The 26,156-nt window shown below is 41.9% G+C and overlaps 1 protein-coding gene across 2 annotated transcripts; it reads left to right on the top strand.

Moving 5' to 3' along the window:
• Positions 1-549: 549 nt before the first annotated feature.
• On the top strand, positions 550-25,802 carry myh11a (myosin, heavy chain 11a, smooth muscle; the record flags this gene model as incomplete). Of its 2 annotated transcripts, XM_084563678.1 has the most annotated exons (42): positions 550-669; positions 3,577-3,941; positions 4,094-4,250; positions 8,189-8,216; positions 11,602-11,701; positions 13,973-14,065; positions 14,231-14,294; positions 14,784-14,882; positions 15,436-15,579; positions 15,809-15,904; positions 16,049-16,167; positions 16,314-16,466; positions 16,621-16,794; positions 16,957-17,130; positions 17,232-17,346; positions 17,525-17,712; positions 17,854-17,975; positions 18,078-18,147; positions 18,285-18,445; positions 18,697-18,805; positions 18,922-19,053; positions 19,251-19,457; positions 19,565-19,702; positions 19,795-19,918; positions 20,014-20,185; positions 20,416-20,628; positions 20,857-21,001; positions 21,127-21,333; positions 21,453-21,557; positions 21,710-21,862; positions 21,952-22,200; positions 22,295-22,507; positions 22,626-22,838; positions 22,956-23,117; positions 23,540-23,668; positions 23,754-23,842; positions 23,940-24,063; positions 24,156-24,364; positions 24,555-24,663; positions 24,763-24,935; positions 25,180-25,212; positions 25,669-25,802. In XM_084563678.1, the coding sequence occupies exons 2-41, from the start codon at positions 3,600-3,602 to the stop codon at positions 25,202-25,204; spliced, it is 5,799 nt and encodes a 1,932-aa protein (XP_084419804.1). In that variant the 5' UTR covers positions 550-669; positions 3,577-3,599. The 2 variants fall into 2 exon arrangements, with proteins under 2 accessions (XP_084419804.1, XP_084419803.1); XM_084563677.1 differs by lacking the exon at positions 25,180-25,212 and having other exon boundaries at positions 25,669-25,798.
• Positions 25,803-26,156: the final 354 nt, after the last annotated feature.

The following is a 26,156-nucleotide window of genomic DNA, read 5'->3' as shown; positions in this document are numbered from 1 at the left end:
AATAATAATAATAACAATAATAATAATAAATGGAGATGCTTAAACTGAATCACATCTGTTCTCATCAGGAAGGAAATTTAATTACTAGTAATATGTCAGTGTATAAGTGTAAAAAACAATTATAATAGGATACATGTTATGTTTAAAGTAGTATAAACTTGAGAATAAAGTACTTTCAATTTGTAATCAAGTAGTACTGTTCTTGAGTAAATTTACATTTTCACGACTTTAATACACAGCCATAATCTATGACTTCTAAAGTAAATTATGTTTCCAGACAAATATTAAAAAGTAATAGTGTTTTATTTGACTTTTTTTTCTCCATTCTGCACCTCTTCATTCAATTCCTTCCCTAGGCTCTTTAAACCTGCTCGTGTCCGCAGTGCGCATGTCCGCTGCCTCCTGCCCCGTTAATGGATGCTGCTCGCAGCTGGACGATGCTGCCGCACGAGGACGAGGAAGAAGAGGAGGAGGGGGGTGGGGAGGGGGAGTCAGCTCGCGCAGCAGCTCCACCCTCGCGGGACAGTGCGCAGTTTAAATGGTAAGGCTGCGAAATTGACGGGGGTCATTTGGACTGTTCGCTTTTGGAGTACCTCGTCAGCGCCGGCTTCTCCAAACCCCAACTTTCCAAATCCAGAGCTTCCCCGAAAACAAATTTCCTCACATTATGTAAGTATAACATTTACCTTATCACGTGTTACTGAAGTGCACCTGTCAGACCGCATCCCCCTCACCCTCCTCTTCCTCTTTTTCGGGAAGCGAGTTTAGGACTGAAACGGAAATTTATTTAGAGCTATAAAATATTTGTTGTTATCTTTGGGTTGTTGGCTTAGGCCTACTCTTTCTGATTTGCATCCGTTGACAACCAATTAAACCAAATGAGGTCAACAGTACGTTAATTAATTTGTAGGTTACTTGTCAGTTATGTGAGTCTTCATTTATGTTTTAATTAAAGCGTAAACTTAGTTGAACATTAAAAAATATCACAGTTAGTAAAGCATAGTAGAGAATGGAGGAAAGGGGGAGTTAAGTGTGACTATCTATCAAAATCTAACCACGGAGTTTCCTGTTTTCCAAATATGGTTGTATTAAGCTGCCTGTCAGGCATGCATGTTAGATAGTTTAACATTGTGGCTGTTAATAGACACGTTTGTCACATATAACAAAACTCATCAGATGGCTTTTGAGTGTGTTCATTTACTGTTTGTTGTCAGCTAATTTGGATATTTCTGCGACTTTGCTGGTACTGCATTCATTTTATTAAGCCTGCGTAGTCTGTTTAGAAAATGTTAGTCTAAACAAAAGCTGACGTTACATTTAACTTCATTACTCAGACTTTGACTTCTTAAAAAGCTATAGTGTTCCAAGCTCTGTATACCCAAAGATTGTTCTTGCTTTAAGCTGAAAGGCGATGACTTTTCATTTTTAACCTTGATGCATCTCACTGTAGGAAGTTTTGGGTTTGAGTGTTTATTCGGTTCCAATATATGCATTTGAACAGATAGTTCTGCAGTTTCTGGGTTATTCATGCAGTCGAAGGCCGACCAGAAGTATTTTTAAGCATCATTTTTATTCCGAATCATCATACATACATATTATACATATTAATAAGATGATAAGAGGAAGAATGTTTGTGAAACACGAGAGAGAGAGGAAATGAGTAAATTCATTCGGTGGCCCAGCAGGTCAACAACTTTCAGCCACAAATAGAAAGGTCACGTAGTCTCCTGGATGACATTTCCACTAGTTTATTGTTTTTGACAGAGAAATAATTATCCTCTGTATTAATATCTCTCTGCTCATTCTTGGTGTCAAGGGTTTGAGGAATTAACAGAGAAGAATCTATTAAGAATTGTCTGATAATGCTTTGACTCGGTTAACAGTGAGCTTGCAATGGTGTGTGGATTTTCTCATCCCGTGGCAATTAACGATGCTTATGGGGACAAACAGAGCCTTGTGATGTCCGGGAGCCCTTGCCATCTTTAAAAGCCGTCCGTATCAACCTGTTATCCTGTCAACCCCACTTCAGACAGCTGTCTTCAAGACACACTGGCTGAGCACAAACTGTGTTGACGCAACAGAAAAAGAGAGCGGGGACATTACAGTGGTATCACGACAGGTTGGTGAGAAAAGTTAAAGAGGAGCATCAAGACTGGCTGCACATGGTGGAGAGGAGTGTCAGGAAAAGTCTGTTTACTTTTATCCACGGAAATGGATATCATCAAAGCATCAGCTGGTTCCTTCCTTGTTTCCCCAGGAGTGTTCACTGGATTCGTCCTCCAGAGTCGCAGATTTTGACAATTATAAAAAGTGTCGATCGCAAGTTAATGTTTCTATAGTTTCTGGGTGGTTTGGTTTGGTTGATCCCCGGGTGCATTTGTAAGCTTTCTCAGGACTATTAATAGCTTTTTTTTTTTTTAGAAATTCCCACTAAAAAAAAAAAAATGTGTTAGTATTTAGAGAGGCTGAGGGGCATGTTGAAGTAATAGTCTGTTACCTAATGTCTGTGATCTTTCTCAATTTGACACGTCATTATGTGCCTTTAGAGTTTCATCATTTGTAATATATTTGACATATTTGTTAGCAAGGTGTATTTTTTCACTGAAACTTCAAAAGAGTACATGTACATTTCCTGCACCTATTCCTGTTTAGATTTTCCATTCCACCGAAGGTACAACTCCCAGACATGTTTGAGTCCCGGGCACTTGACCATAATTTAAACCACTCACTGTTGCATTTGAAAATGAATGCCGCTAGGGGCCCGTGTGAAGCATGATTGTTAAAGCCCTGGGCCCCCCTCAGGCTCTCTGCCTCGCTGTTATCATTTTGGAGTAAACGACGAGGCCGGCAAGAGACATACTATTCCCTATATGGGCTTTGTTTGGGAGTTCACTTGCCTCGCTGTTTAGGTCCACAGAAAAGAGCCCTGCTCCAGAGAAGGGGCCCATATATGGTCATCGCAGCACGAGACTGAAGCCTCCTAGCTGGAGACAGAGAGAGAGAGAGAGAGATGGAGAGATGGAGGGTGGAAGACATGGAAAAAAATGGATGTCGTCAATTAAGCAATTACTTAATGATTGAACATGAGTAGATGTCAGAGAGTATTAATGGCTCGGGGCTATTTCAGATAAAGCTGTTGACAGAATGTAGAGGTCTTTGTTACTGAGTTCATTAAAATCAATTTCCCAGCCTCAATCTTTCTATCTACAGTAGGGAGGGAGGGGAATTGTTTGTCCGTTTCCCTTGTGGTGTGTGTGAAAATGTAGGGTCGAGAGGGGGTGGAGGTCTGTGAGAATGGCTGCACTCTGGAACTTCCCGATGGATGAGGCATGTTAACTCTTTGAGTCTCAACCGTAAAGAAGAAGCAGTTTTACTAGCAGGTTTCAGTGTGCAGAAACTGTTGCCTTCCCCCTGCAAAATTTACACCAGCATTTGTGTCCAACCCTCTTGTTTAGTCTTGCCACTGCTCTTTCCATTGTTAGTTCCTCCCTTACTTACTTTCTTTCTCCCATCCATCTCTTTGTCCTTTACTGCTCACTGTTTTCTAACACCCAGTATTTTTCTTCTCCTCAACAGCTGGCTCTCCACCTTAAGCCAAGATGTCCAAGAAGGCCCCAAGCGAGGACGAGAAGTTCCTCTTTGTTGACAAAGACTTCCTGAACAGCCCCATGGCTCAGGCCGACTGGGCGGCCAAGAAGCTGGTATGGATCCCATCAGAGAAACATGGCTTTGAGGCTGCCAGTATCAAGGAGGAGCATGGCGACGAGGTGCTGGTGGAGCTGGCCGATAATGCCAAGAAGCTGACAGTCAACAAGGATGACATCCAGAAGATGAACCCACCTAAGTTCAGCAAGGTGGAGGACATGGCTGAACTCACCTGCCTGAACGAGGCCTCTGTGCTGCACAATCTCCGCGAGAGGTACTTCTCTGGCCTTATTTATGTAAGTATTCCCCCAAAATGTCAAATATTCACAAAATTACTTTCACAAAACACACGTGGAAAACTACATCCGGTGCTTATTTTTGCCACAAAACCTTAATGGACTTGATTCATACTAATGTTGCTCATCTTTGTCATGGTCTCTGCTCTCAGACATACTCTGGCCTGTTCTGTGTGGTGGTGAACCCCTACAAAATGCTGCCCATCTACTCAGAGAAGATCATTGACATGTACAAAGGGAAGAAACGACATGAAGTCCCCCCTCATATCTACTCCATCACTGATAACGCCTACAGAAACATGATGCAAGGTGGGATCATAGTTCTCATATTTCCCTACATGTCTCATTCACTTTACTTCATCCCTCGTTCTTTGTATTTAAATGATCTGATAGTGAGTTACTCTTACACTGCAAATATGTGCCAAACACTTGGACCGGAAAAATTGTCTACAATTGTGTGTGACTCGTTATGTCATGAGTATCTTATCTAATCTGTCCAGAGTGCCTGTCTGCTCAGAGCATACTGAGGGAGCTTGTAGCTTTCATTGAACGAAGCTGATCAGGGTGAATGAATGAATGACAACAAACTGAGACAAGAAAAAACATAACCAAGCTGTTGACTTTATGTCTTAAAATGATTTGTGTCAAGTTGAACTAAGTGCTTGGTGTGGCTGAGCTTTGGTGTGAGCTGTCAAAAGCCTCACTTTCAGCTTAGTAATGATTGCTGGCAGCCTTTTACCTCCGTCATGTTAAAACCACAAAGTGCTGATAGTTTCAAATGCAGAACTTTGTTGTTCAGCCCAAAAACAATCTAAGAGCTCCGCCTGACTGCTGTAGCTCATTACAAAGTAAGCTGGTTTTAAGGTATGAAAACCTTAAATGACCCTGAAAGAGTTCTGTATGGCCTGTTTGAGAGTCAGTGTGTCGTAAAGGTGACAATATTGGCCGTGCCAGAGTCGTGCTTACAGTAAATGGCTCTGAACTAACCCTGCAGTGATACAGTTTCCGAGCGGCTGGTTTCCCATAGAATCGGTTTCTCTCATTTCTAGGGGGTCTTGCCAACTGGATTTCATGTTGACGTGAGGATGTTTTCTCAGAGGAGTTGACATCTGGATTGAGAGATGGTTGAAAGTTGGGTGGAGGGCAGTAAAATATTTCCTGTTTCAGAAACCCTCCTCAAACTGTATTGCATTGTCTCTTTTAGTCAGCATCGGGATTTTTTCTTCGGCAAAAAAACGAGACTTTAATGGTCCGATTAAACAAGCTCAAGAGTGCACTTTTCTTGTATGTTTTTTCTCATGAAATGGGATGTTTGGCCAGGACTTTACAGAGTTTATAGTCAGACAGAACAGTCAGCTCCGATGTTGTAGTTGTTACAGGAATCCAAATACATTTTAAGAAAAACAACAAGGTTTCAAAGATTGGGTTGTGCTCTTGTGAAATGTAAAATACATTTGTAGACGCAGAGTAGTCGCTCCAGGGATGTAATAAGATTTTTTTTTTCCTCTTTTGACTGAGACACAGTGAACAGCATTGAGATCAACAGCTTTCCCAAACTTTTCGCTTCATCTGTCGGTGCTGATTGTGTCATGTCAAGAACAAATGCAGCCCAGCTAATCATGACTCACTAAAGTATGCACACATATGATGGGTGATAAATTATGTAATTACAGATAATTTTCCACAATTTTCCTGCCTGTCAAAGTCACTAGTGGTGATAACTGTTCACCCATGTGGTCCAGTCAGGTTGATTTGAATGATCTGAGCAAAAAAAAAAAAAAAAAAAGACTCACCAACTCTCTTTTTCTCAGTTTGTTCTATGATATAGGTCTTTAACTTTTGCATGAATGTGCATTGCTAGTTAGTTTGGCTGCACCCTGAAATGACTGATCAAAGAAAGAAAGAAAGAAAGAAGTCTAATAAATCTAAATGCAACAATATCCAGCTCTAATCTATGGCTAGACATACTCTACTATCAGATTTAGTTTGGTATTAAATGTACACTGTGTGTTTGATAACACAGCGTAATGCTCTCTCTTACTTTAAGAATATATCTGTCTCTACACGTGTACATTGAAGGGTTTTAAGTTCCACCAGAGCAGTACACAGGAAAGTAGTGTTTACCCGTACGGCTATGATGTGTAAACACAGTGACACAAGTAAACAAGTGCGTGTGGTTGTTTGGGTTACCCTTCCTTAGCACATCTCTGCGGAGGACTCCATACTGCTGCAACTCAGAGACGCCCGTTTTCAGTGTATAGTACATGCGCAAGAACTGTGTGTTTTGATTTGCTAAACATGTGGCTCATGATGTATGAAATGACACTTGAGGTTGAAGCCTGCAGACCACCCACTTGGCTTGCACGCCTTAGAAAAATGGCCTTAATAAAGTTGGAAGCAAGTTAAACCAATTAATCCAGCAGCAAGAGAAAGAAATTATTATTAAAATCACAATAAGACCAGATTGTAAAAGAGGGACAACACATTGCTAATACAAGGCACTACATTTTAATATTTAAAAATGACGTGATGTGCAATGTGCCAGATTTTATTATTGCATCCACGTGCACGCTTCAAAACCCGGGATATTTGACAGAAAATATTACCTTTTGTTTTTAATCTGGGCATCAGGACGGAAGAAGGGACTGTCTCATACATGGACCCAGAAGTCGAATCATTTTTATTATTTGTAGGGATTAGCTTCAAAGTTCAATTAACACTGAAGCTTAACTCATTTTATTTAACCACAGGGTTAATCTGTGACTGGCAGGGATTTGTTGTTGTTGATACGCTGATGGGATTTCCCATGAAACAGTGACTTACGATGCAGGATGTCCCACACTGTGCTGCTGTGTGAACAATTCACATAAGAATGGAAGTGGTGCATGACCACAGCAAATCCAGATAACTCTCCTCAGCTTTAAAACATTCTTCCTTCAATCTTGGCTGAGAGCCCATTCCTCCAAATTTGTACTCCGGCCTTTGATGTCCTCGAGATAAAAATGTGAAATTCCCGTAGGGAGTTGGCTGTCCCCTGATGTATATTACTGATCTTCTCTCTGCAGAGTGTTACATGTGCAGAGATTTTTGAGACAATCAGATACACATTCACTGAAAATTTTTTACTATTTTTGCAGTGCAATCCGTCTTTTCCCTGTGAGTCTCTCTTTGAGTTGCTTTCGGATATTTTGCTAAAACTCACAAAGCAGGCTACCTCTTTCCTCTCTTTCTTTCTCTCTCTCTACCTCCTCTCCATCTCTCTCTCTCTCGTTCTCTCTCTCTGCCTTAATTAGGAAGTGCGGAGAGGGAACAGGCTGCATTTTGTGAGTGTGTGTCAGGAATGAAACCAGTGGAACAGCAGCCAAACTCAAGTCCACGCTGAAATGGCATCCAGGACACTTTACAGTTCAGAGGAGGCTGTAACCTTGTGTGTGTACTTGTACATCTATCTTTGTGAGGACTGGACGTTAGAGAGTGGGAACCTTTTGGCCACGTCTCACTTTCAGTTAAAAGAACTGTTTGAGGGTTAAGACGTAATTTTTAGTTTTGGTTTTAGATAAGCATAAGGAGCTAGGAGCATTATATAATAGAAGTGAATGTCCTCAGAAAGATAGCTTTACAAATGAGTCAGGCACAAGTTGAAGATTAATTTCACCGCTCTTCACTGAGGATGAGGAATTGTTGGAGAGTACTCTGTGTTGTGTCTTTTCACCCAGTCTGGGTCATTTTTTTTCACAACAGAGCTCTTAGAAGTCATGTGCTTGTAGAGACTGCATCACATGTCAGTTGATCTTTTACAATCAGAAACTGAGGGCAGGGTTATCTCTCTTTCAGCACCAAGCCTCATACTCCCTCAGGGGTGCTTTGTATTGAAGGGTACAGTTACAATTTAGCCTTACATGGACTTGGTGTGTACTCCCTGGAGTATTTTTGGAGACAGTGTAATGACTCATTGCACAGTACATTCACAGTTGATTTTCATGGGTAAAAATCAGAGTGTTTGTGGGAGTTACTTGTTTCCTTAGGCACGAGGGAGCCGTCACGAATCGCACAGTCACAGGTCACGTTTTAAATCCTACACCAAGGTGATCTTCATTCCTGGGGAACCACTTGTGGTGTCACAGTAGTGTACAGAGCTATAGTGCACACCAAACATAAAAGGAACAGCAGTCTGCATGCTTGTAATACATGGCAAATTCTGTATATCAGTAATATAGCTCATTCTGTTACTGTTCTTGTTTCTACAGATCGTGAGGACCAGTCCATTCTCTGCACGTAAGTAAAATCTGTCACCTCGAAACTCACTCAGCCTGTCTCTTAAATGTCACATAGACACAAGGAAGGCAAGATGTGTATATCTGAAAGAACAGTTACATAATGCCTGTGTAAACAATGAGGCATACAAAGGATCTCTGGTCTCTAAGCACCTAGTTTCAGCCACCAGCGCCAGTAAGATTTCATTTAGTTTGTCAGATAATGTGGTCGTGGAGTTGCGTTTCATTCAAAGGGAGTCAAACTGGATGTGCATTAATGCTTTTGCAGCGCTCCCAGAGGGCTGTGGCCTCACTCGCCTCCCAGACCCTCGGTCAGGAAGTGTGCCCTGGACCCTGATGGGAGAACCAGATTAGCTCTCCAAATGTTTTGGCTCCATTTTGTTTGTTTATTTGTTTTAAACTAATTATTGAGGACTTTGACTGGGCAATCGGACATCCAGGGACAAACGGCCTCATTTATTTCTGGCAGTGTTAGTCTGATCTTTGCACTGGCTTGAAGTTGACTTTTAGTTTATGAAACGCTAAAATAATTTTTTTTTTTTTTCTAGTTTTAGTGACCTAATAGGCTTCATATTTAATTCAAGTGCCACTGCCACCTACCGTATTGTCTATACAAACTATTTATTTTTTACTCTCACATACTGTACATTTAGTAGCTTGGTTCTGTTTATACTCTTGCCGTCTTAATCTATGGCATACCAACATAAGCAGAAGCATAACTTTGAGGAGAGAGGGCATTAAATCAAACGAGTAAAGATGCACCAAATACAGTGTGAGAAGAAAAATAAGTGCACCTTAAATTTAGCTTATGTGTTCTTCTACTCAGTAGCATAAAATTACAGTATCACCTTTTGGCTGCTCAGTATCTCGGTAGTACTCAACAAAGGAAGTGAGAGAAAAGGCTCTTCCTCTTTCCTAAATTTACAGAAACCAGGATGCAGCAATTTCTTTGATCGCATCGAACCGTTTCCTCAACTATTAAGCTTCTTTATCAGCGGGAGACTGGAAAAAGCTTGGGTGTTTTTATCCCAGTCTGTGTGGGGGCCATTTAATAGTTAATTTGGGGATTCAAGCTGCCTGTTTGCTTCTGATGTGACACATTTACATAAAGCATTATTTAAAATCTGTTTAAAGTCATAGAGCTGTGGAAGTTAAGCATTCTTTTGGGACACCAGCTCCAAACAGTCATGCAACATTTTTGAACCACGGCATGACTTTAAAGCCATAAATGGGAAAAACATTCACAGTGTGTGTGTGTGCGCGTGTGTGTACATGGAATGGCATTCTTTTCATTTTTCCACTGCGTGTGTCAATGTACATGTGTGTTCGTATGTATGTTGTTGCTAGGTTACACCATAGGCTGTATTTTATTCTATATTTATACAGTCTGTGGGTTAGACCTGTAGATTTAGCATTGGAGCTCGTAATTGGTGTTCTTCAAAAAAAAATGAATGAATGTACAGCCAACAAGTACAGTACAGTGGTACAGTGGAGAATATACCATACATAAAAACTGAAAACTGTTGAAAAAAAAATTCCAATGTCTGCCAGCGTTAGCATGGTTTAGCATGGTTGCTAATGTTAGTTGTCTCACTTCTACGTTACCTCTCGACTAGACACGTTTTCGGCATGTTGCAACAGTAACATAAGGGTAGGAGCCCTCTGGCTGCTGGTCGGCCGACTGATTAGAAGGCCAACAAAGCGCCTGTCAGAAATACATGGTGGTCAAGCTGACGCCAAGGTTGTTTTAATGTCCTGTCACTATGCTACGTTATAGCTCAGAGTCGGGATTTCTATCAATACTTCACCCCCTTCCATTGTGCATGGCGAAAAGAAGTAGTTTTACAAAATGAATTCCTTTGCAATAGTAGTTTTTTTTAATGATTGTGCCCCATAGCACCACTGCATGTATTATGGTGATCCTAATGGTGATTATGTTCCTTGCATCATTTTCTAACTCCACTGAAGGTTTGAAATGTATTTCTTACATTGATTAAGGAGTGGCTGTAAATTTTCCCCGTGAACTGCAGACATTTTCCTCAGAAGACTGTGCACTGCTTGGGTTGTCATGTTGCTTTATAATCCTATTAAAAAACATTGCCTCCTGATATCCCATTGCAGAATTCACAGAAAGATTAGAATTTTTCAACAGTTGCAGCAAAATATTATAGTTCCTCTAAATATTAACGATATGATGAAATAAAGTGTAATCCTTTATATCATTTCAAATGATCTTAAGTGAAATGTACTGACAGTAGATGTGCAGGATGTGCAGGATGAGACAGTTTGATAAACCATCTGGAGAAAAGAAACTCCCATCACAATTTATTCTGCACGTGCGACTGCCTGCGTTAGGATCGTTGATGTCAAACGTCCTTACCAGACCTGAACAAGAGCTGCCAAGCCCTAACACACAGAGCATCCCATGCCTTTTATGGACCCATCGCTGAGCATGTATCTGTGTGTTGGCTGATGGCTCTGGGATCATTCAACTTTGTCTTCGAGCATCCAAGATCATTTTGTGTTCTTGCTTCTGTTTAAAAACATTTCAGCTATGAACTGCCTTTAAAAGGTAGTTTAGATTTCAGACTAGCTGGATGCTCTCTATTGCATAACACCTAATAATTTAATCTAACAGCTATAAGAGGAGATTTGTGTATATATACTGATTCTGTTGCCTGAAATGTCAAGTTGCTAGTTGATGGCAGCCATTTATTTAAAGCAATAAAATAATATTTCAGGATTTTTTTGGGGGAAATTATTGATGAGATGATACACCTCTCATGTCCCAATAGTAAATATGAAGCTATAGACAGGTGCCAGTTTAATGAGGAAGAAAAAACTAAATGCATTGCAGTAGCAAAGCTTGCGAACATAATAGAGCAAATTCCCAGATGAAAGTAGGAGATTGTGACAAAGAGAATAAAGCAGAGGGAAGTGATCCTACTTGCTATAGAGCAATGGATCCAGAGCATGAGAAAACTGATTTCCCTCACTGAACTTGCACCTAAGCTTCATTTAGTTCAGCTTTGCACACAGACTAAAGTTTATGTGAACAACTAGCCTAGCTCTGGTCTAATGGTTACAACCTTTGTTGAATATAATATGCCCCTCCTTCTCCAAGCTAAACTAAGCTTCTTAAAGAATCCCAAATTTCTCCTTAATGTGCACGGATTATGAATATATTAGTATTTAGTAAGTGAATAATAACATTATGCTTTGTGTCATTCTTTGGTGCAGTTATCTCTGCTGCACATGGGTGTCCATTATAATTAAACTGAGTTGTTGAACAGGGAACAGAGAAGCTGTTAGTGCTGCTTATCTTGATGTTCTCCACTGTCCCTCCTCTGTAACTTTTAATCCAACTGTCACTTTTTCCTCTCCAGTGGAGAGTCTGGTGCCGGGAAGACGGAGAACACCAAGAAGGTCATTCAGTATCTGGCTGTTGTGGCCTCCTCACATAAAGGCAAAAAGGACACCGGTGCTGTAAGTATTTGTGTGAAGAGATCATGTGAGTTAGGATCTGGCAACCAGTTCCCCTCACTCTTAAACAAATGTAGGAAGCTTCCCAGTTTAATTCTGTATATTGCCGTTTCCTCCAAATAGCAACAAGCAGGATCACAGTTTGCCTACGTGAGTAAAGGGGAATGCCTGGAGTGATTTTTGTGTGGTGTTTGTGCGTGTCCTTTCCTTAGGTTAGAAAAGTGCATGAAGATAGTGTCACTGAGTTACCCAAAGACTTTTTTTCTTGTTAAATTTCTCTTACACCTACAGTCAAGATGTCAAATCATGATGTTGTTTAGTTAGATGGTGTTTACCCTAACTCTCGTCTTCAACCAGAGCCTATGTAGACTGCATGATCATCATTAGAGTATTGACTTGCAGTCACTTTTCAAACCGTTCAATTTTGCCTCCTCCTGAACTGGTTTATCATGTTGAGTTTGGCGTCATCATTCTTTTATATACACCTTTTCACTGCCAGCAGAGATTCATATCCTCTGCGGCAGTGAAAGGGTCTGTCACAGATCAACAAGCACAGTGTGAGCATGCCCATCTCCTGTCTATCAAACACCGACCTCCCCCCTCTTCCCCTCCCTTCCCTCCACTCCTCCTCATCTTCATACGGTAACTGCCAGTTCCCCTGACATGGCCGCTGGTTGTCCTGTCTTATTCTGAAAACACCCAATCTCAAGAGACTATATTGACCTGACTGTGCTCTAAGCCTTTATTAAAATCTCTTGCCAAACACTTCAGACAGAATTCGAGTTGATGGTGTTGATCTGGTTTTCGGGTATGTATTAGAAAGACTAATTTGTCGGACAAAGTGTGCCACCCTTTGACATTGACCCTGCACACCCACGGGTCTTTGCCCCAGAGGAAGTACTTAGCACTGTCCTCAGTTGGACCTCAACGCTCCCACGGACGTTGCATAAACAGAAATAGCATCGAGTTGATCTCTTTTTTCCGCCTCTCCTCCTCAGGCGTTTCTTTGACTCCTGCTGCTCCTCTGTCTTCTTATGTGTTTCTGTTTAAACAGTGTCTCGAGGAACAATCCTTCCCATCAGCTGTAACTTTCTCTTTCCTGCCATCTTGCTCTGCTCTGTTTCTCCTTTTGCTTTTCTCTCCTTTTTTCCTCCAGTGACTTAAATAAACAGGATCCTCCTCTCTGCTTTGCCAACTCTGAACTGCACCTCGTCAGCGGGTCTGTATCTTCCTGTTTTTCCTAAGTAGTCTTCGCAACAAGACAACATAAGACAATAAAACAAAAATATGAATGCATATTTTCATTGCAACAAGACTAATGATAATGACAGACAATGGCCAAAATTAAAATTCACTCTTTCAGAAAAATGAGGTATTGTCTGAATTTTTTTATCCAGTGGCAGAAACCGTCTTATATACTTTTTTAAATGCATCATCCTTAGTATGACCATCGGTCGAGCACATATTTTGTAACTGAATTCACATGTCCGTCGTTCCATTAACCATGTTTAGTCACAGCGTTAACCCAAGTCGTGCTCTTCTCCTCTTCATGGCTTTATCTCGCTTACAAAGGGGCTACAGGAGGTGTTTTTAAGCAAGAGAGTTTAGATAGGGGTCCACAACACCTGACCCGTGTGCAGGCTAAGACAGACCACTTTGATCAGATGGATTAGCTGGATAGAGAGCGACAGGGTGTCTGCCTCATTTACCGACCATCTCCCAGCTCCACCCTCGGGTTCATTGGCTCTGCAGTCACGCTGGAAGCATATCGCATCTCCAGAAGCCTGTTTTTGAATCATTTTAACTTGCCGACACACTGAATGCAAAGATTCTGTCGGGATTCATCAAAGGTTTTGTGCTGGTAACAGTATTTGGAAGCCTTCTCCAACCCAACATAACTCCACTCCTCTTTCTCCTGCTCTGTTTCCCTGTTGACAGCATCTTCTCCTTATTTTAAGATCAGTTTTTCTCAAAGCTGATCTTTAGATCAAATGTCTGTATTATGGAATATATTGTACAATGGCTATATTATCTTCCTAGCTTGCTACAGATTTACTTGTCAGGATATTGAGGAGCAGCCAGATATGTTCTTCATCTAATATCTGTTTCCCTCCTGTCAGTCATCATATTATATTATTCTTGTAAATCTACCCTAATTGATACCGACCCATCACCAATCCATCACCACCAAACACATCTACACCTACAGCATTTATGGCAAGCAACTAAACCATGCTTATGGCTGTTATTTCTGTGTATTGCTGTTGCCACTAGGGGGAGCTGGAGAAGCAGCTCCTGCAGGCCAACCCCATCCTGGAGGCCTTTGGAAATGCTAAGACCATCAAAAATGACAACTCCTCCAGATTTGTGAGTTTGGATATTTTGATGATATGTTTCCTGGTTGGGTGCTATTCTTTAATGGCCTACTGCACCTCCAGTCACTGAAGTAATCAGTAACATTACTAATTTATATTTTGTGTGCTTATATTTTGTTGTTAATCACACCACTCTGTCCTTATTGCTCTCTCACAGGGAAAATTCATCCGTATCAACTTTGATGTGACTGGCTACATTGTTGGAGCCAACATTGAGACTTGTATCCTATTTCCGAACCAATTATGTTTCTGTGCTTACGCCGACAAATATAGTTGTCTGACTGTTGAAGTTTCACCTTCCCCTGAAGGCAACTGGACTTGTTTGTGTTTTAGTGAAGACCTTTCAACATTATAAAAGTGACTTCTTCTGTTCTAAATGACTGGTTTATATTTGTATTAGGAACAACTGTGTGGTTCACACTTGAAACTCACATGACTAGGGTGTGTTTACAACCAGATAGTCACCTGCGATTAAAAAAGAATTTCCTGATATTGCAGTTGTACACTTATGACCCATTAGTGGCCAGAAACTCTTCAGTTCAAGGCCCGCATAGAAGAATATCTTGTACATATATCCCTATGAACCATCATTCCTCACAGAAGTTGTGGTTTTTAGATATGTAAGCCAGACTGGTATCATTTAGGCCTTCATACTAAACCTTCCTGGGCAAAAACCTCATTTGTATTCTTTAACAGCTGACTGCTTTCAGACCTGCTGGAGAAGTCTCGCTGTATCAGACAGGCAAAGACAGAAAGAGCTTTTCACATCTTCTACTACATGATTTCTGGCGCCAAAGACAAACTGCGTGGTAAGATGATAAAAATCTGAAATATGTATTAGCTTTTTTTTTAACACCACCTACAAACAATCTTTGGAAACTTCAATTTATGTCTTTTCTGTTTTACAATATATCGGTAATATTGATGCTCAACAGATAACAGGGCTTTATTGATAATATACAGAATGTATATATTGTTGACAGTATATAGTTTATTCCAAATCCAAGCTTGAGAAGAAGAATGAAGTCGGTTTTAGTTTCAATTGACTGTTATGCATATTTTAGTCTATCCAGTAGAATTTGAAAAACTCCTTTTTAAGGTCACAAGCTTGCAGACATTTCTCAGAAATTTATAATCCAATTATATAATCCAACAACTGATGGTAAATCGCAGTGATCAAACTAGAGCTGTAAAAAAGTCCTCCTGTTTGATGGCGATCATGATGAGTCATGTTTTTTTCAGCAGCATCAACTTAAATCAATAAGAAATCAATCACAAATCATTACTCATTCAGAAAACAGAGAAAAGAACGAACAATGCTGATGAATCACTAACGCTTAACCCGTTGTGTTTTACTTTCAGATGATCTTCTTCTGGAGTCCTTCAATAATTACCGCTTCCTGAGTTCTGGTCACGTTCAGCTCCCTGGCCAGCAAGACGACGAGATGTATGACGAGACCATGGAGGCCATGACCATCATGGGCTTCACAGACGAGGAGAGAGCTGGTATCTGTGATAAATTTGATGAGATCTCATTCTTAGCTTGGCTCAGATGGGTCTAGCCTGCTGTCACATTTTACTGTTACTTACTTACTACTACATCAGGTTTCATCGTTGCAGGTGAACTGTAACAAATTCAGTTACCTCAGTTACTATTGCACTGTAAATTTTTAATCTGTACATTTATTCTGTTATTTAGTTAAGTTAAGCTAAGTATCTGAGTTTTCTTTTGCAGATATCCTGAAGGTTTGCTCCACAGTCATGCAACTGGGAAACATTGAGTTCAAGAAAGAGAGGAACCAGGAGCAGGCCACCATGCCAGATAACACTGGTGAGACAGCAGAACTTCTTCATTCTAGAAAGTCCATTAACATGTTGTGATCCAATTTTACCAACTGGACAATTTAACATCCTCTATAACTATTTTGAAAGAAAAAAGAACGACATATAATCTCTATTCCTTCTCCCTTTCTAGCGGCCCAGAAGGTGTGTCACCTGCAGGGCATTAATGTGACAGATTTTACCAGAGCCATCCTCACCCCTCGAATCAAAGTGGGCAGGGAAGTGGTGCAGAAGGCACAGACCAAAGAGCAGGTACTACAACTATTATGTGAAAGTATCCAAATAACTACAGTCAAGATCTAGTAAAATAATAAGATCTGCGTAAGAACACTTTTAATACGTGTTTAAATCCAAACTGCAATCTGATCTCTCATTTTCTCTGCATTGGTATTTGTTAGGCTGACTTTGCAATTGAGGCTTTGGCTAAAGCTGTGTTTGAGCGACTCTTCCGCTGGATCCTTGCCCGAGTAAACAAAGCCCTTGACAAGACCAAACGCCAGGGAGCCTCCTTCCTCGGAATCCTCGACATTGCTGGCTTTGAGATCTTTGAGGTATAGACACGTTGATCCCAGTCCAGTCAGAAAGCAATCAGCTGTTACATGTATAGTATGAAATGTGACAAGATAAACACTTAAAAAATTACACAGAAGATCGTGCATGTCGTACGTGTCTTCAGCTGTGTCTTCTGTCTTCTGGTTCTTGTAGGACAACTCCTTTGAGCAGTTGTGTATCAACTACACTAACGAGAAGCTACAACAGCTCTTCAACCACACCATGTTCATCCTGGAGCAAGAGGAGTACCAGAGGGAGGGCATCGAGTGGAACTTCATCGACTTCGGTCTTGACCTGCAGCCCACCATTGAGCTCATTGAAAGGCCGGTATGTAATGAGTAAAAAAAAAATTTTTTAAAAATTGCATTGTCAGTTAAATCCACTGCGCTCAAGCTAAATAAGTTCTCCGACCTAGCAAGAATATTTATTTTGTGATTAAGTATGATATGTCTTACCTGTTGGTCAAACTTAGTTGCATATTCCCTGCAGAACAATCCTCCAGGCATCCTGGCCCTTCTGGATGAAGAGTGCTGGTTCCCTAAAGCTACCGATGTGTCCTTTGTGGAGAAACTCGTGAACACCCAAGGAAGCCATATGAAATTTGCCAAACCTAAACAGCTTAAAGACAAAACCGAGTTCTCCGTTCTTCACTATGCTGGAAAGGTGAGTATGAGGGGGTGTAATGTGTACTGTTCCGATTATTGACATTTTATAAAAGTGTGTTTCATTAAAGCTCACATAATATCACAACACATTGTTTTTAGGTAGATTATAACGCCACAGCTTGGCTGACAAAGAACATGGACCCTCTAAATGACAACGTCACAGCACTGCTCAGCAACTCCTCCAGCCAGTTTGTACAAGAACTGTGGAAAGATGGTGAGACATGTGTCTTAGCTGATAAACACTGGTTAATGCATGCTGCTACAAATCCGACAGAACTGAGAGCAACACATACATTGCCTCTACATTCAGCTTGAGTTATTTATCTACAAATAAAAGGTGAATGATTGTATATTTTGATTGTGGACTTTGTTTTGTGTGGTGTGTATTTCAGCGGACAGAGTTGTGGGCCTTGACACATTAGCCAAAATGACGGACATGCCAAGTGGCTCAAAGACGAAGAAGGGAATGTTCCGCACAGTGGGGCAACTCTACAAGGAGTCTCTGGCAAAACTCATGACCACGCTGCACAACACACAGCCCAACTTCGTCAGATGCATCATCCCCAACCACGAGAAGAGGGTAAAGAAAATAAATACTACTGTCTCTTTAAGTGGCTAGTGGCTCCCTGTAAAATGTGTTGCAGTTACTATTCATATTTGACTAATCATGCCTATTGACCTGAAAGCAGCTGTCGTTGAAGCAGTAATGTGTTCTACTCAGGCAGGGAAGCTGGATGCTCACCTGGTCCTGGAGCAGCTGAGGTGTAATGGTGTGTTGGAGGGAATCAGAATCTGTCGACAAGGTTTCCCCAACCGAATCGTCTTCCAGGAATTCCGTCAGCGGTGAGTCTTGCACAAGGTGCATCATGTTTCATATCCAGGTTATAATATTTCTGTAAAAATCACTCTCTATATTAAATGTGACATCTTGATGTCTATTCACAGTTACGAAATCTTGGCTGCTAGTGCTATTCCCAAAGGTTTCATGGACGGCAAACAAGCCTGCTGCATCATGGTGAGTCCAGAAGTCCCATACATGTTTGTAAAAATTTACATTACTGCAGTCACTGTATTTTGTGCTCACTGACAGTAGGTGTATCCTTTGTGAGCAGTCAGCCCCTCACATTTTTCACTGATCTCCTGTCTGTGTAGATCAAGCATCTGGACTTGGACCCCAACCTGTACAGGATTGGACAGAGTAAAATCTTCTTCCGTACAGGAGTGCTTGCCCAGCTGGAGGAGGAGAGAGACATGAAGATCACTGTGGTCATCATCGCTTTCCAGGCCCGGGCTAGAGGCTTCCTGGCCAGAAAGTATGAATATGCAGGCCACCTCACACTTCACCCTCTAATAAATGGAGCTGTCTCTGGTGTATTCTACTCCTTACAATTTCAGCAGATCCAGCCTTTTATGTATTATCATGGTCGTATTTCTTTAACAGCAGAGGGAGGATTTCAGAACTATAATTTTTATTCTAGCTGTTTTTAGCAACATAAATTACAAGACTGTGCATATTTCACTATATCACACATCATATAATGGTTTTTCTGTGAAACTTTTAAAGGGCCTTTGCCAAGAGGCAACAGCAGCTGACAGCCATGAAAGTGATACAGAGGAACTGTGCTGCCTACCTCAAACTCAGGAACTGGCAGTGGTGGAGGCTCTTCACAAAGGTCAGCTACCCATGTTGACAAAATCACATTGCAACCATGCATTTTAGGCTTTTTTGTCATGGAATGAATACATCAGATACTTAGAGTTAGACTGTGCCTACCCTTCTGAACCACAGGTCAAGCCTCTGCTGCAAGTGACCCGACAGGAGGAGGAGATGACTCTAAAGGAGGAAGAGCTGACGAGAGCCAAAGAAGTTGCTGTAAAGTTTGAGTCTGAGCTAAAAGAAATCACATTGAAACACACAACGGTAAGTGATTAAATGGGCAACTGTGACATAAACTCATTGCTAAACCTCCATATGCCATTTTATCCATTTTTCTTTTCAGTATTGATTAAATATTGTAATTAAAAACAAGCCTTTAAGAATAAGCTATTGTTAGCAGTTGACCAGGAGTCTGCTGCTAATGAAACTCTTTCTCAATCTCTTTTGTATGTATACTTCAGGTCTTGGAGGAGAGGAACGCACTGCAGGAGCAGCTTCAGGCAGAGACAGAGCTGTATGCTGAAGCTGAAGAGATGAGGGTTCGTCTGGCAGCTAAGAAACAGGAGTTGGAGGAGATCCTCCATGAAATGGAGGCCAGGCTGGATGAAGAGGAAGAACGTGCTCAGGGACTGCTGGTGGACAAAAAGAAGATGCAACAGCAGATGCAGGTCTGCACTTTTGATTTATTTATTAGACTAATGTTTGCAGCTTTTTATTCATGTTTAGCTTTCTATAGTTTCTGCTGAAAGTGATGGTTTGTTCTTTTTTAATGTAGGAATTGGAGGAACACTTGGAAGAGGAGGAGGATGCTCGTCAAAAGTTGCAGCTGGAGAAGGTTACCTGCGAGGGGAAGGTTAAAAAGCTGGAGGATGACATTCTGGTAATGGAGGACCAGAACAACAAGCTGTTGAAGGTAAGTATTGGATAACAGGCATGCCTTAATATTGATGAGTCGTTCACTAAAATAGAGATTCAATTTTACATGACCTGCTTCATGCTTTCTAGGAGCGGAAGCTGATGGAGGAGAGAATTGCAGACTTCAGTGCCAACTTAGCAGAGGAAGAGGAGAAATCAAAAAACCTCACCAAGCTCAAGAATAAACATGAGTCCATGATCTCTGAATTGGAAGGTAATCATCTTTCAGCATTCCTACAAACCATGATTAATGTCACAATCGTAGATTTGTGATTAAGATCAGTGAGTGATATCCCACTTTTCTATTAGTCCGCTTGAAGAAAGAAGAAAAGGGTCGCCAGGAATTAGACAAGGCTAAGCGCAAGTTGGAGGCAGAGTCGAATGATCTGCAAGAGCAGATAGCCGACCTGCAATCCCAGATCGCTGACCTCAAAGCTCAGCTTGCCAAAAAGGAGGAGGAGTTACAGAATGCCTTGGCCAGGTAAAGTCAAATTCTAAGTAGTGTGACTGTTTTGTTATTGTTAATTTGTTTATATTTTATCCCTGGTGTCCATTCCATTTTGTGGTATTATTATTTTTGTTTTCTTATCTCTTGCTAAAGTAATTTTTTGTTACAGCAAAGTAACTCATTATAGTCTCAAATCAACTACAGCTATTTCTTTTATTTTTATCAAGTTAACTTGTGCCATGAATGCACTTCCTTCCTCTTAGGTTAGAGGATGAGACGGCCCAGAAGAACAATGCTCTAAAGAAGATCAGAGAACTGGAGGGACACATCTCCGACCTGCAAGAGGACCTCGACTCCGAGCGAGCTGCCAGGAACAAGGCAGAGAAGATTAAACGGGACCTCGGAGAGGAGCTGGAGGCCCTCAAGTCTGAGCTAGAAGACACCCTGGACACCACTGCCACCCAGCAGGAACTCAGGTCGGTAATACCATCCTCATAATGTATGTACTGTATTGTAGACATTTTGAAAAGCTTGTTCTTATTATTTAGCTTTATGTGTAATTTTATTTTATTTGATGACCAAGAAACCAGCCGAGTAAATAGTGTGCTGTTCTATGATAATTTGAGATCTTACTAATTTAAGTAAGGCAGTGGTCATTACCATATTTGTAAAAATATTTGCATCATCCATCTATCTTTCTGCAGAGCCAAACGTGAGCAGGAGGTGAACCTGCTGAAGAGGGCCATAGAGGATGAGAACCGCAGTCATGAGTCCCAGATACAAGAGATGAGACAGAAACACACCCAGGCTGTGGAGGAGCTCACCGAGCAGCTGGAGCAGTCAAAACGAGTAGGCTTGCATTAGCTGATAATGTTCTAAAGATGCAGGAGTTTATAGTTAAATAATGAATAAAGTAAATAAATAAAAATGTTATTTGCAGTATGTTGATATGTTTCTGTCCTTCCTCTGCTCAGGTGAAGTCAAACCTGGAGAAGGCTAAACAAGCTCTGGAGAAGGAAACATCAGAATTAACTATGGAGGTGCGCTCACTGACCCAGGCCAAGCAAGACGGGGAGCACAAGAGGAAGAAGTTGGAAGGTCAGGTGGCAGATCTGCAGTCGCGCTACGGCGAGAGCGAGAAGCAGAAGGCGGAGCTCGGCGAGCGCTGCTCCAAGATTACTGTAAGTCATTTTCAATAGTTACATTTTTACTCCACTTAAATAAAATCAAAAAACTACACATACTGTACATTCTACAAGTTAAAGTCCCAGAGACATGTCTCATGTTTATCTTCGTACAGATTGAACTGGAGAGTGTGACAAACCTACTGAATGAAGCAGAGGGAAAGAACATCAAACTGAGCAAAGATGTTTCCAGTCTTTCCTCCCAACTCCAAGACACACAGGTAACTGGGGGACAAGTTTAAATATAGATATGTACAGTTCAATACAGTCCACATGTAACCTTTCCTGCGACAATTCCCCATGTCATTAATAATGCTTCATGACATGGAGACAAAAACAAAGCACTGACCACTGACCTGGTGTGCTGCTGTAGGAGCTGCTGGCTGAAGAGACACGCCAGAAACTGCAGTTCTCTACAAAGCTGCGGCAAGCAGAAGACGACAAAAACAGCTTGCAGGAGCAGCTAGAAGAGGAGACCGAGGCCAAGAGATTGGTGGAGAGACATGTGTCCACCCTCACTATCCAGGTTAGAGGTCGTGACATGTAACAATTAAAATAACCTGCTAAGTAGCATAAGGTTCCTCTTTTATGACGAGTGACTTGGTCTGTGTACAGCTATCAGACTCAAAGAAGAAGATGGAGGAACTGTCAGGAAACATTGAGGTGTTGGAAGAAGGGAAGAAACGTCTGCAGAGAGATTTGGAGTCAGCCAACACTCAGTTTGAAGAGAAGGCCGGAGCGTACGACAAGTTGGAGAAGACCAAAAACCGCCTACAGCAGGAGCTGGAGGACACGCTGATGGACCTGGACAACCAGAGGCAGGTTGTGTCAAACCTGGAGAAGAAGCAGAAGAAGTTTGACCAGGTCAGTTAATAAATCAGGTTTTGACTTTTCAGAATCAGTGGTTACGTACATAAAATCCGTTAATCTATGGTTATATGTCCTCTCTGTTCTCTAGATGCTGGCTGAGGAGAAGAGTATCTCCAGTAAATTTGCAGACGAGAGAGACCGTGCTGAAGCTGAGGCTAGAGAGAAGGAGACCAGGGCTCTGTCCCTGGCAAGGGCTCTGGAAGAGGCACAGGATTCCAGAGAGGAGCTGGAGAGAGCCAACAAGGCCTTGAAGATGGAGATGGAGGACCTGATCAGCTCCAAGGATGATGTGGGAAAAAATGTAAGTGCTGAGACATTACGCAGTCAGTCACACACTGATTTTTAGAGTCCATTGTTTCATTCATATAAGTTTCTACAGTCAATAGAGCCTTCTAGTTAATTTAAAATATATTAATAAGGTCCACGAGTTGGAGAAGTCCAAACGAGGCTTGGAGGCCCAGGTGGAGGAGATGAAGACCCAGCTGGAGGAGCTGGAGGACGAGCTGCAGGCGGCTGAGGATGGCAAGCTGCGTCTGGAGGTCAACATGCAGGCCCTGAAGGCCCAGTTTGACAGGGACCTCCAAGGACGAGATGAAATGGGAGAGGAGAAGAAGAGGCAGCTTGTCAAACAGGTAAAGAGGCATGAAAACTGTTATAACTGTGTCAGAAGAATAAGATTCGATTCTTCAGTCAGAGAATGTCATCGAAGCTGCGTCGGTAATCTTGACAATGATGGACACTGACTGCAGGTTCGAGAGTTGGAGACAGAGTTGGAAGATGAACGGAAACAGAGAGCCGTGGCAACAGCAGCCAAGAAGAAGTTGGAGACTGACATGAAAGATCTGGAGTCACAGATTGAGACATCCAACAAGGGAAGAGATGAGGCCATCAAGCAGCTCCGCAAGATCCAGGTGAGGGTGAAGGGATGGAGCAGCACAGACGAAAATACCGCACTCTGTCTTATTTTTTGGTTAAGGGTTTTCTTTTGTAATTTTCAGCATGAGCCTCACTATTACTGGAAAAAGAACATGTTTATACAACAAAATATCCAGTTTGAGTTTCTTTACAACATATAAAAGACAAAATTAAATACATCATGAAAAGATGCGCATTATCATCAAGCAATGTTTCCAAAGTTTCTTAAATATGACTTTAAGAGGAATGTGCCGTAGCTTCATAAATGAAGTAGGATGTGTCTAAGAAGCTCTGGAACACAACACTATATAAACCATGAGACCAAAGCTACAGCCTAAGAAGTGTAAATATTCTTGGTAAATAAATCACTTCCTGATGTCTCCCCTGTCTGTATTTCTGTTTCTCTTCCTCCCTCCAGGGCCAGATGAAGGACTTCCAGAGAGAGCTGGAAGATGCCCATGCTGCCCGGGAGGAGGTGCTGACCACCGCGAAGGAGAGTGAGAGAAAGGCCAAGAGTCTTGAGGCCGAGCTCATGCAGCTGCAGGAGGTAACACTGCAGATTCCTAACGAGGCAACGACTTGTCCGAGGGCAGAGGTTTGAAATAATTGATGCATCTCTAATCTCTTTCTAGGAAATGGCTGCAGCTGAGAGAGCACGGAAGCAGGCGGAGGCCGAAAGAGACGAGCTGTCTGACGAGCTGGCGAGCAACTCATCTGGAAAGTGGGTGGAGAATTCATATTACCGTTTTGTGTGGAAAGTGAACGAAAAAAACCCCGAAACAAATGATAATGTTTTTTGCTGCGGTCCTCGTGCTCAGGTCAGCCTTGGCAGATGAGAAGCGTCGCCTGGAAGCTAAGATCAGCCAGCTGGAGGAGGAGCTGGAGGAGGAGCAGGGCAACATGGAGATCCTCAATGATAGGCTGAGGAAGAGCACACAGCAGGTGACAAGACTGCAGCAGCTACCCGAGTCGTGAAGTAGTGAAATAAACCTTCAGACGCCTCATCCCTTTCTTTGCACGCATTTCATCCCCAGGTGGATCAGCTGAACAGTGAGCTGCAGGCAGAGCGCACCACCTCCCAGAAGAACGAGAGCGCTCGGCAGCAGATGGAGCGCCAGAACAAGGATCTGAAGGCCAAGCTCCAGGAGATGGAGAACCAGGTCAAGTCAAAGTTCAAGTCCTCCATCACTGCCTTGGAGGCTAAAGTGGCTCAGCTGGAGGAGCAGCTGGAGCAGGAGAACAGGTCAGGGACAAATGAACACACAGACCTTGTGAAGGAACTCATTTACATGTCCCGATTATTCTTGACTTATTGTAAAACACTAAACACTTCTTTACAGCACTTGTTTTGGGTTTCATGTATCAAGTTTTTGATAAATTGATATCAGTTTTACTTGTTTAGTCACTTTGAACTCTTGTCCTTCTTGTTTCAGGGATAAGCAGGCATCTGCCAAGAGTTTGCGGCAGAAGGACAAGAAGCTGAAGGACCTGATAATACAGGTTGAAGACGAAAGAAAACAGGCAGAGCAGTACAAAGACCAGGTAAAATGAAATGCATCCACCACAGTCCACAAAAGAACATGCCGTATGAGCAGTTTTGATGGTATGGTTTGTTTTGTGTTTCTTATATTCACCTGCCAGGCGGACAAGGCGAATACTCGCATGAAGCAGCTGAAGCGGCAGCTAGAGGAGTCAGAGGAGGAGTCTCAGCGCGCTACAGCCGCCCGCAGAAAGCTGCAGCGGGAGCTGGATGAAGCCACTGAGGCCAGTGACTCACTGAGCCGCGAGGTCAACTCTCTCAAGAGCAAACTCAGGTAGGACAACGTGTGACAGAGTTTTCCTTCATGGGCAGCTGGATGGATGTTTTTTTTTGCTCCGATTGTTATTCTTCTATTTCTGCACCACAACAGGACACAGATTCCACAAAAAGAAGTCTGTTATGAGTAAACAACAATTCATACATTTTGAAACGAAATAAAGCAACTCAGCTTTAACTGATGATTTTTTAGTTAGATTTACTGAGCGCAAGCAAAACAATCATGTCCATCTCTATTCCAGAGGCAACCCTGAACCCAAGGAGTAACACAGCAGGTACCTCTGCGTCCAAAAGTTACCCCATCACCATTTCTCATTAATTTAACATAACTTTTCATTCCCCGTGCACACTCTTATTGCTCTCATTTCTGTCATTGAGCCTAACTGAGAGAAATATGGTTCATGAGCTACCATTTGTGATTTGATTGAAAAAGTAAAGCTGCACTCTCATTATTATCATTCTGCCCATTTCTTGTCAGCCATCTTTTTCTCAGTGCTTGGTTTAACTGCCATAAACCAAACTCATTTTCCTGAGAAGGGAGTTAAATGAGTTACAAAGATAACCCAGCGCGCTTGACCCGTAACCAAAGCACAATTTCATCAGTCAGCCTTGTAGTGTGCAACACCTGACTGGTTTGTAAACTAGCCTTAACCAACACACAAACCATCACACCCTCTCACTGTGTCGATGTGTTTTCGTGTTTGTATCTGTGTCTTGTGTACATCTTTTAGGCGTGGAAACGAGCCATCCTTTACCCCCGCACCTCGACGTATTGGCGGAGGCCGAAGGGTGGTTGAGGATGCCACGGAGGGGGAGGCCGACTCCCAAACCGACTTCAATGGAACTAAGTCTGGGGAGTAAGGGGTGTTAAATAACCAGATATCAGAATTACTGTCCAAGGAGAGGTCCGACACTTCAAAAGCCTGTTATTCTATCTAGTTCTTCAATGTCACTTCAAAATATTATTTTTTTTCTCCCATTTCCAGTTGTGTACTGATTTGTCTTCTTGTTTCAGAGCACCTTTTCTTAACACAAAACAACCAGAAAGACTTGATATCAACTAGAGGAGTTGTTTTGGTGCCTCTGCTGTGTGATTTGCTGTTCCTTTAATTGTTTTAGTTTTTTTTCCAAGATTTACACTGTTTTGTACTGCACTGAATGACAGATTCTTCTTTAAGCATTGTTGTGTACACAAACATAGGTGCCTCTAATTACGACC

This window comes from Chelon labrosus (genome assembly GCF_963514085.1).
Source record: "Chelon labrosus genome assembly, chromosome: 2".
Taxonomy (NCBI): Eukaryota; Metazoa; Chordata; class Actinopteri; order Mugiliformes; family Mugilidae; genus Chelon; species Chelon labrosus.
Note: the sequence above shows the minus strand (reverse complement) of the source record. Positions and strands in the feature narration are given on the sequence as shown.